Raw genomic sequence first — 10422 nt, 5'->3', positions numbered from 1 at the left:
TTGCTTTTCCTCTCCTCCCCATCACCACTTGGATCTTCTGTGATGGGTTCCAGGATTATTTAAATCGTGCCTTCATTTCCCTATGCCGGGTAGCCTAATATACATGCCTCTGCCACCAGAGGCATGTAATATAGACAAACCCTAAGTAAAAAGTTGAGGCAAAGCCAGAGCCTTAAGTGTCCAGTTAAAAAGGTGACAGCCCTGTGAGTCGCACATAGATGGATTTCCCAGTATTTCATGCTGACAAAACATAATAAAGACAGCAAAGAATTTAAACTTTCTTTGATTGGCCAGTAAAACATTCCATGTCACGAGCCAGCACACCCATAGAGCTCTGCCTGAGCGCCACAACCTGAGGAGAAAACTTTAATTCCCTTAGGAGAAAAAATTGGAGCAGCTTTTCCCGGATCTGTTTTGTCCTCACCCCGTAGATGACGGGGTTCAGTGTGGGTGGAACTAAGAGGTACATGTCAGCAATGAAAATGTTGAAATAACGGGGCAAATTGTTGCCCACACGACCAGAGATGGAGGCAAATAGAATTGGGATGTAAAAGGCTAATATGACACAGATATGCGAGCTGCAGGTCCCAAAAGTCTTGACCCGAGCCTCCTTTGTGGGAAGGCTGAAGATTGCCCTGAGGATCTGTATATAGGACACAATGATAAAAGATACATCCAGTCCAAGCCTACAGGATATCACAAAGAGGGCATAGTAACTACTGATGCGGGTGTCGGCACACGCCAGCTTCACTATATTCAAGTTCTCACATTGAGTGTGGGGGATGATGTTACTTCTGCAATATGGCCACTGGCTTGCCAGGATGGGACAGGGCAGTATAAGAATGCTGCCGCGCAACACGATGACCAGGCCAATCTTCATCACCAGAGAGTTAGTCAGGATGGTTGAATGTCTCAGGGGGTGGCAGATGGCCACGTAACGATCCAAAGCCATGGCTGCAAAGATCCCAGACTCTATTTCTGTGAAGCAGTGAATGAAAAACATCTGAGTGAGGCAGGACCTGAAATAGATCTCTCTGGAATTGAACCAGAAGTTTGCCAGAATTTTGGGCAGGGTGGTTGTGGACAGCACCAGGTCAGTGACGGCGAGCATGCAGAGGAAATAGTACATGGGCTCATGGAGACTGGGCTCCTTCTTCACAATAAATAGGATGGCAAAGTTTCCCAAGAGGGCTATAACATACATGGTGCAGAAGGGGATGGAGATCCAGACATGGGCTGCCTCCAGGCCAGGAATGCCTAGCAGGATGAAGGTGGAGGGGTTGGAGAAGGCAGTTGTGTTGGTATCCATCATGGAGCGGAGGAGAAGCGATTCAGCTCTGAGGCAGAATGTTGTCTCTTACTTGAACCAGATGCTCCGTGGTGTCTCTGGATGTGCCCAGGGTCTAGGTTGATAGCCACAGTACAAATACCTGGACGGAGACACAATGTGAATGTAAGACACCACGTACACTAGTGGAGGCTGTTTGCGTGGGTGAAGGAGTTTGTACATCCTTCACACTCTGAGAAATGGCACTTTCCTTATCCAGAGTCATGAATTACAAACAGACCCTCATAATTCCATGTTTGATGATACTGTCCCGGATTGAAGTGTCATTAGAGGAGGTTTTGGAACAAATAGAAAAACTTAATGTTAACAAATCTCCGGGACCGGATGGCATTCATCCAAGGGTTCTAAAAGAAATTAAATGGGAAATTGCTGAGCTATTATCTGTGGTTTGTAACCTATCCTTTAAATCGGCTTCCGTTCCTAATGACTGGAAGGTAGCCAACGTGACACCTATATTTAAAAAGGGCTGTAGAGGCGATCCTGGCAATTACAGACTGGTAAGTCTAACTTCAGTACCGGGCAAATTAGTCGAAACAATAGTAAAGAATAAAATTGTGAATCATGTAGAAGAACATAATTTGTTGGACAAAAGTCAACATGGTTTCTGTAAAGGGAAATCCTGTCTTACTAATCTATTAGAGTTCTTTGAAGGGGTTAACAAACATGCGGACAAGGGGGATCCAGTAGATATAGTATACTTGGATTTTCAGAAAGCCTTTGACAAGGTCCCTCACCACAGGCTCTTGTGTAAATTACATGGCCATGGGATAAGAGGGAAGGTCCTTTCTTGGATTGAGAACTGGCTAAAAGACAGGAAACAAAGGGTAGGAATAAATGGTAAATGTTCAGATTGGAGAGGGGTAACTAGTGGTGTCCCCCAAGGGTCAGTCCTGGGACCAATCCTTTTCAACTTATTCATAAATGATCTGGAGAAAGGGGTAAGCAGTGAGGTAGTAAAGTTTGCAGATGATACCAAACTGTTTAGGATAGTCAAGACAGAAGCAGACTGTGAGGGACTCCAAGAAGATCTCACCAAACTGAGTGATTGGGCAACAAAATGGCAAATGAAATGTAATGTGGGTAAGTGTAAAGTAATGCACATCGGGAAAAATAACCCCAACTATACGTACAGTATGATGGGGGCTAATTTGGCTACGACAAATCAGGAAAGAGATCTTGGAGTTATCATGGACAGTTCTCTGAAAACTTCCACACAGAGTGCAGGGGCGGTCAAAAAGGCAAATAGGATGCTAGGAATTATTAGGAAAGGGATAGAAAATAAGACCCAGAATATCTTACTGCCCCTGTATAAAACTATGGTACGCCCACATCTTGAATACTGTGTACAGATGTGGTCTCCTCACCTCAAAAAAGATATTTTGGCCTTGGAAAGGGTTCAGAAAAGGGCAACTAAAATGATTAGGGGTTTGGAACGGGTCCCATATGAGGAGAGGTTAAAGAGACTGGGACTTTTCAGTTTAGAAAAGAGGAGACTGAGGGGGGATATGATAGAAGTCTATAAAATCATGAGTGGTGTGGAGAGGGCTGATAAAGAAAAGTTATTTATTAGTTCCCATAATAGAAGAACTAGAGGACACCAAATGAAATTAATGGGTAGCAGGTTTAAAACTAATAAAAGGAAGTTCTTCTTCACACAGCATGTAGTCAAACTGTGGAACTCCTTGCCAGAGGAGGCTGTGAAAGCTAGGACTATAATGGAGTTTAAAGAAAAGCTGGATAAATTCATGGAGGTTAGGTCCATAAAAGGCTATTAGCCAGGGGATAAAATGGTGTCCTTGGCCTCTGTTTGTCAGAGGCTGGAGAGGGATGGTAGGAGACAAATCGCTTGATCATTGTCTTCGGTCAACCCTCTCTGGGGCACCTGGTGCTGGCCACTGTCGGCAGACAGGCTACTGGGCTAGATGGACCTTTGGTCTGACCCAGTATGGCCGTTCTTATGTTCTTATGTTATGTTCTTCATGTATCAATAATTTCCTCATTTTTGGTGTTGAAAACTTAATAGGCACCAGCAGGAAATACACGCCAGGGAAAAGATTTGGCCATAACTCATAGCAATTCCATGAAACAACAGCTTATTCAAAGCACTAGCCACGACAAAGGCCATGTTCAGATGCCTAAGGAAAGGGTTGGAAAAATAGCTGCTCTGGATAAACGTTCAGTTTTGCTTACTCAGCCTTTGTAAAGCAAAAACGGGAAATCTTACACTGGCTTTCAGAACTGGGGAGCTGTCGTTTGCAGCCAGATTGAGATGTCATGGTCAGATAGAGGAGATTACAGTATGACATGGTACTTCTCACATTACATTCAAATGGAGTAACCGAAAAGAGTTGCCAATCAGTACTATCTCTAGTAATTAATTGCTCCAAAGTGTGAATTCTCCAAAGCTGTGTCAAAGCATCAGCAAAAGTATTTGGCAGGAAAAGTTAGGCAGAAAAATGGGATAGAAAACTGGGATTTCCTAAAAAGTACGATTTCATGGTAAATAAAGTTGGCAATTTGGCTAAAAACTCTGTTCAGTGGTAAGTGAAGGGAGCAGCAATTAAGGGAAATAATGCACTATATAACATGCTGGAGAGAAGAACAATAGATACAAAGCAATGAAAATTGGAAATTTTGAAAAGTCGTGAGATCCATATCAGGAAATATCCTTGGTAGTGTTAAGGATCCAAAAAGAGGTTATTAGGTGTATCTTGGAGAAATAATACCTTAGAAAATATGTTGGCCAATTTCCAGAAGTTGGAAGGAAACTTTTAAACATTGGAGAGAATTATAATATTCTGAAGAAATTGTTTTGTTCTGCATTTGGAATGAAGTACTTACAATATCCTCAAAAAGCGTGTAAAGTAGAACCAGTAATAGCCAGTCAGACAGTAAGTGACAGAGATCTCACACACTCAAAAAGGAGGCAAATGCAGGACAGGTTCCTGTTAAACATAATCATTGAAAAATAAAACAGTTTGACATGTTTAGGAAATGATGGAAACATTGTATGCAACTTCTTTTTAAGAGTCCAGGGATATCATGAATGCCGGTCAACAATATGGTTTCTGTAAAAATGGTCATATCAGATAAACTCTTCTCCTTCGTTGGCTCCATGATTCCAAAGTGTAAAATCCTGGTGTGAACCAGGCATGAGTGACATGCAAATCATAGGGAGTAAAATGTCCTCCAGTGGGTGTCTGCTTTCAACTGATTTTTGTGAAGGTTTCAGGCATAACAGTTTAGCTGACTACTTGAATGAAGCTATGAGAAATTATGTATCATCATGCTGTTCCCATGAGAAGCCCTTCCACCTCCATGCTGTCTGGGAGATACAAGGCGGGTGATGGTCATTGTCCTCCTACCACATGATAAGAGCCACACCCTTGAGATTCAAGAGGAAGGGATGTCAGTCTATGTGTATTAACACATGAATGGCTTTTCAGGTCTTATATATCATCCACTGGAAATTTTCCATGGTGAAGAAATTAAGAGCCATGGAAAGAAAGCCGGTAAGATCATCAGGCTTAATGGGCAGTGATCAACGGCTCAATGTCTGGTTGGCGATATCTCTTAACAAGAGTGTCTGAAGGCCAGTTTTGTTCAACCTCTTTATTAATGATAATGACCTGGATGGGGGCATGGATTGCACCCTCACCGATTTGGCGGATAACACTGAACTAGGGGGAGAGGTAGTTATGCTGGAGGGCAGGGTTAGGGGGCAGAGTGACCTAGACAAATGGGAGGATTGGCCAAAAGAAATCTGATGAGGTTTGAAGAAGGACAAGTGCAGAGTCCTGCACAAAGGACAGAAGAATCCCAAGTATTGTTAAAGGCTGGAGACCGACTGGCTAAGTAGGAGTTCCACAGAAAAGGACCTGGAGATTACAGTGGATGAGAAGCTTGATAGGAGTCAATGAGGTGCCCTGGTAGCCAAGAGGCTGATGGGATATTGGGGTGCATTTACTAATGAGCAGGGCTCCCCAAGCAGCAGCGAGCCCCGCTTGGCAGTCACGTGGTATTGCGTGCTACATATGCGCCGCACCAGTTGTGCCGGTTTGTAATCTACTTGCCATGTGTTGAGCCCTGCTACTGAGCATTGCCAGCAGATCTAGAGAAGTGATTATTCCCCTTTATTCAGCTCTGGTGAGGCCACATCTGGAGTTTTGTGTCCAATTCTGGACCCTCCACTATAGAAAGAATGTAGACACATTGGAGAAAGTCCTGTTAAGGGCAATAAAAATTATCGGTGGGCTGGAACCCATGACATATGAGGGGAGTCTGAGGTATTTGGACTAGGTTAGTTTGCAGAAGACAAGAGAGAGAGTTGTTTGATACCAACTAGCAACTATCTGAAGAGGGGATCCAAGAAGGATAGAGATTGTTCTCAGTGGTTCCAGGTGGCAGAACGACGAACAATGGTCACAAGTTGTAGTGGGGGAGGTCTAGGTTGGTGTGAGGGGGTTCATTCACCACCACAGCACCCCCTGACATCAGTCCTAGGAATTAGCTCCGTCTGGCAGGCTGGGTGCCTTCCCTCGGGTGGTGTCTCCCCTCTTTCCTCCAGGCCACAGTGTCCTCTTCAGGACACTGCCCTGCGGCAGTGCCCATGTCAGTCTCTGAGCCCCCCTTCCAGGGGTTGTTGTTTCTTCAGGGGGCCGTGCTTCTGGCCCTGCAGTCTGTGGGTTTGCTTGGCCAGAGCTCCCCTAGCCCTGCCTTGCCTCCCCAGCCCTGCCCTAGCTCCAGGGAGCCTCCTACTCTCCCAGCACCCAGGCTCTCACTGCTCTTGCCTGGGAGCAGTAGCCCATCCTCTTATATAGCTTCTAGCTCGGCCCTAATCATCTAACGCAGCCTCAGCTGGGGCGAAACTCCCAGGCCCTGCTCCGGGCTGGGGTTTGCCCTTAAAGGGCCAGTGCAGGGCAAGTGCCCTGTCACAGTTCGATATTAGGAAAAACTATTTCCCTAGGAGGGTGTGAAGCACTGGGATGGGTTCCATGGGGAGGCTGTGGAATTTCCATCTGTAGAGGTTTTCAAGTCCTGGCTGGTATGATATAATTGGGGTTGGTCCTGCTTGGGGCAAGGGGCTGAACTTGATGACTCCTGAGGTCTCTTCCAGACCTAGGATTCTATGATTCTATACGACCTGAATGTTGCCCTGTGCCATTGAAATGACTTGGGGCTGTAAGGTATTGAGAAGGGATGTGGAAGAAGAGTCACCTTTTGCCTACTGATACTGGAGCAAACTTATCCCTATGGCAAGGGGATATTAACTAGCTGTGCAGAGCAGAAAGGATCCCAGACTTACTCTATCATGTGGTGCTCTGGGTTTGTTGAGTAGGTGGGTTCCTCAGTCCGAGATGGGTACCTGTGAATTCAGAGAGGGATGTGTCTTCCTGGTAGCCTCCTGCAAGTAGCCGTTTCCTGCACCACTCTCATCCCAGCATCCTATGCCAAGAGCTGGCCCAGGGCTGTGCACCATTAATAATATGGCTCTGAGCAATCCCAGTGGGATTCACTCATCCCATAGAGAATGAGTGAACATCTGGATCCAAGAAGATTAGAGACTAGCCTTTCTGGGCCTCTGGGCTATTTATTCAGCAGTAGGAGTAAACAGCAATTAAGGGTCCTTCCCAAAGGGAGATGAGAAATCCTGGGCTCTGGGCTGAGTCAGGGAGGAATTGGCTGCTTTGTGTGTTTGTGTATATTTAAAAATTATAGTTGAATAGGAAGGAAAGGAGGGATAATGTCTATGTCTCCTCCGGTTCTAATATGCTATAAGTGCCCAAGATGCAAAGAGATCGATCTAGAGAAAGGTGACTAAGGACAGACACTTAACACTTTCTGCAGGCACACGGGGCTGTCACTAAGGGGTGAGAGATCAATACTAATCACCAGTAATTATCGCTACATTGTGCAGCACCTTCCTCTGAAGGGCATTGACAAGACCTTGCAAAGGAAAGTCACTGTGAGCAGAAACCCATAATGCAGCGAAGCAGGGAGACATGAATAGGCCGAGGTCAGACAGATTGAGGGGCAGCAAGAGAGAGACACCCAGGAGTCCTGCAGTAACCACAATTCCTCCATAGCAGGGGCTATTCATTGAGTGGAAAGGCTGGAAGAGAGAGGCTGAGCCTTCTCCATCCTCTCAAGCTGAGTCTAGGGTCTCAGAACTCGCTGGCGTGTGTGCGCTCCCTGTTGCCTGGAGGGGTGAACTCCAGGATGCCAGTTCTGCTCCCTCCGGCCTAGTCCACAGTAAATGGGAGAGAGTATTGCAGATACTTAACTCCATTTACGTTAATTATGGAGCTAGAGTCAAACCTCTTAATAAGGTTTCAGCACCATCCACACAATGGGAGGTCGATGGGGCTGACTGTCCTGTAGACTTCCTCACTCCTTGGGGGTGTTACCGGTGTCGATGGGAGCATCCTCTAAGTTTGAATTAGCAGGTCTTCATCTGACCCGCTAATTCAAACCCTGGAAGAGCGACTGTATCGGTGTCAGCTTCTCCGTTGTGTAGACACACACACTGAGAGACCTTCCAAACCATCGCAATCCCTGGGGTGTCTCTGGGGCAACTGACTTAGTAAAAGCCACACAAAGAGTGTGTTCCTATAGATGGGGTGAAGCTGGGGGGGGGGGCTATCCTGGGGACAGAGACCTTCCTCTTCCCCCAAATTGTCCTGCAACAAGGAGGGCCCTATAGGAAGACTAGAGACCAGAATAGTGTTTGCATTAGACAGTTGTTCATTTCCTCCCAGTGCCTCCAAGGGGGAACTGGAATCAGATGTTCCAGGCTGAATCAGACTTTGCAGCCCTGCCCCAGCTGGAGGTTGCTTGGATCCCCAAATCTCGATTCTCTTGCCTGCCCCTCTGGCTAAATAGGATATTTATCTGGTGCAGAAGCACCTCGGTATTTAAGCCCTGGAATGAGACTGAATCAATTTTTTGTGTCTCATTTAAACAGGGGAGCCGTGTCCATCAGCACCAAAGTTTCTAACACTCAGTAGCTGATGAGCATGGTTTGATCTTCATCTCTAGATAAATCTAAGAGGGTGGTGCTAGGCCTGGATTTAGCTGGATTGTTGGGTTGATTATTTCTGGTCATTGTCTGGTGGAAACCTCCAGAGATCCTGCTCCAGTTGAGGACCTCTTGGGCCGTGCCATTCCCAAACATAGAGGGAGAAACAGCCCCTACACCAAGGATCTTACAAAGAAGTGAAAAGAAGACACCATTACTCTGTGAAGAAACTCAGAAATGGATGGTTGGAGAGGCTGCTGGGTGGGGGTAAGGCAGCTCCAACGCACAGCCCTCCCATGGCTGTTGGAAGTACGTGCTGGGCCGGTAAGAGCAGAGCATGTGTTTGCTCAACCTGCTGTTCACAAACAGGGAGAAACTGGTAGGGGAAGTAGATTTTGGTGGCAAGTGGGGGAGGAGGGATCATGAGATGGTTGAGAAAAGAGAGCAGAAAAATTCAGACGCTGGACTACAGAAAAGTAAACTTTGTCTCCCTAAGGGAACTGATGTATAGGATCCCCTGAGAGGCTAAAATGACGGGGGGAAGAAGTCCATGAATCTGTCAGAATTTTAAAGGAGCCTTATTGAAGTTTCAGGAACAAACCATTCCAATGAGCAGTAAGAAAAACAACACAAGAGGAAGTTGACAAGAAGTGGAAACTTGGAGAGATGAACTATGGAGGAGTAGAAATATATTGCTTGAGCATGTAGGGATGTAATCAAAGGCCAACGTACCACTGGAATTGCAGCTAGCAAGGGATGTGCAGGGGAGCAAGGAAGGTTTCTCCAGGCATGTTAGCAATAAGAGGGTGATAAGAGAGGATGTGGGGCCCTGACTGGATGAGGGAGGTAACCTGGTGATAGATGATGTGGGAAAAGCTCAAGTACTTAATACTTTTTTACATCAATCTACCAAGGCAAGTTCAGCTCCCAGATTGTTGCACTGGGCAGCTCTCAGTGGAGAAAGAACGGGTTAAGCTGGACATACACAAATCCACGGGGCCAGATTTAATGCCTTGGACGGTGCTGAGGGAGTTGGCTCATGTCACTGCAGAGACATTGGCCTTTATCTTTGACAACTGATGGTGATTGGGGAAGACCCCAGACAACTGCAAAGGGATGTGTGGGGTCTGCTTCTCCTGCAGCAGAGAGCGCCTGTTCCCAGAGCTTCTACCTGCAATGGAGCCATGATGGCCGGTGAGCACGTTGACTGTGACTGATCAATTTCCTTTCCTCCAAGAGCTTCGAAATGGATTCCTTGAGGATCCCCTGCATGATTTTCTGGAGTCTGAGATTGGGGGGTTGTTTTATTTCTTATTATAATCAAATTTCATCCCTTTGCTGTCACCCACCTTCCCTGCAAAGCTCTCCTTGTGTCGCTAATAGATCTGTTGTCTGTGTTACCCAGCGGACTGTACAATGTCTGAACTGCAAAGGGGAAAGTCTCAGGTTATGACCAAGAGCTGGTGCACTCTCACAATCTATTGTAGAAGGGATGCACAAGATAGCACATTCTTACTGGTCAGGGTTTCACCAGGGAAGGACAGTTCACCTGTGGAGACTTTGGCTGGGGAGCACGGAGAATTTGGGCTGTAGCCTCTCTACAGTGGTCCCCTGATGGACTCCCAGAGCATTCAGGAACACAGCTGGGTGAGCTCGCTACTGATAAATGTTGGCGTAAGGGCAGCTTGCAGGGCTTTGCAGCTTTCCACATCCCTGTGCAACGGGTAGTGCATTTGGCTGGCATGGGGCCACCTGTACCTCAGTTCCACGTGGCACCCGGGGGGACCCATCACACAGATGATTCCAGCAGTGAAAGGGGGCAGAAGAGGAGCAAGACAGCAGTATGGGGCCTTGAAGGACAAGACATAGAAGTGTCTGGGGTTTCAAGGGGAGATGTGGATCTGGGCTCTGAGGAAGAAAGTGGGACAAGGGCAGGACCTGGCATGTCCAGGTACAATTAGAAATACATTTAGAAAGGTGGGAACCTTACGAGTTGTACATAGATGGATTCCACATATGTTATGCTAAAAAACACACACTAAAGTAAGAAACTTAT

General features: G+C 46.4%; 1 protein-coding gene across 1 annotated transcript; it reads right to left on the bottom strand.

The window, feature by feature from the left end:
* Nucleotides 1–271: 271 nt before the first annotated feature.
* LOC102443486 (olfactory receptor 51E2-like) lies at nt 272–1204 on the bottom strand. Its single transcript, XM_006119580.4, has one exon. It carries the CDS (start codon nt 1202–1204, stop codon nt 272–274), a length of 933 nt encoding a protein of 310 aa, XP_006119642.4.
* Between the last annotated feature and the right edge of the window lie 9218 nt (nt 1205–10422).

Source organism: Pelodiscus sinensis, chromosome 1 (assembly GCF_052426305.1).
Source record: "Pelodiscus sinensis isolate ZL-2025 chromosome 1, ASM5242630v1, whole genome shotgun sequence".
Lineage (NCBI taxonomy): Eukaryota > Metazoa > Chordata > Testudines > Trionychidae > Pelodiscus > Pelodiscus sinensis.
Note: the sequence above shows the minus strand (reverse complement) of the source record. Positions and strands in the feature narration are given on the sequence as shown.

What these genes read in the sequence shown, in the direction of transcription:
- LOC102443486 (XM_006119580.4), bottom strand. Translation starts at nt 1,204, where the DNA reads ATGTATGTTATAGCCCTCTTGGGAAACTTTGCCATCCTATTTATTGTG.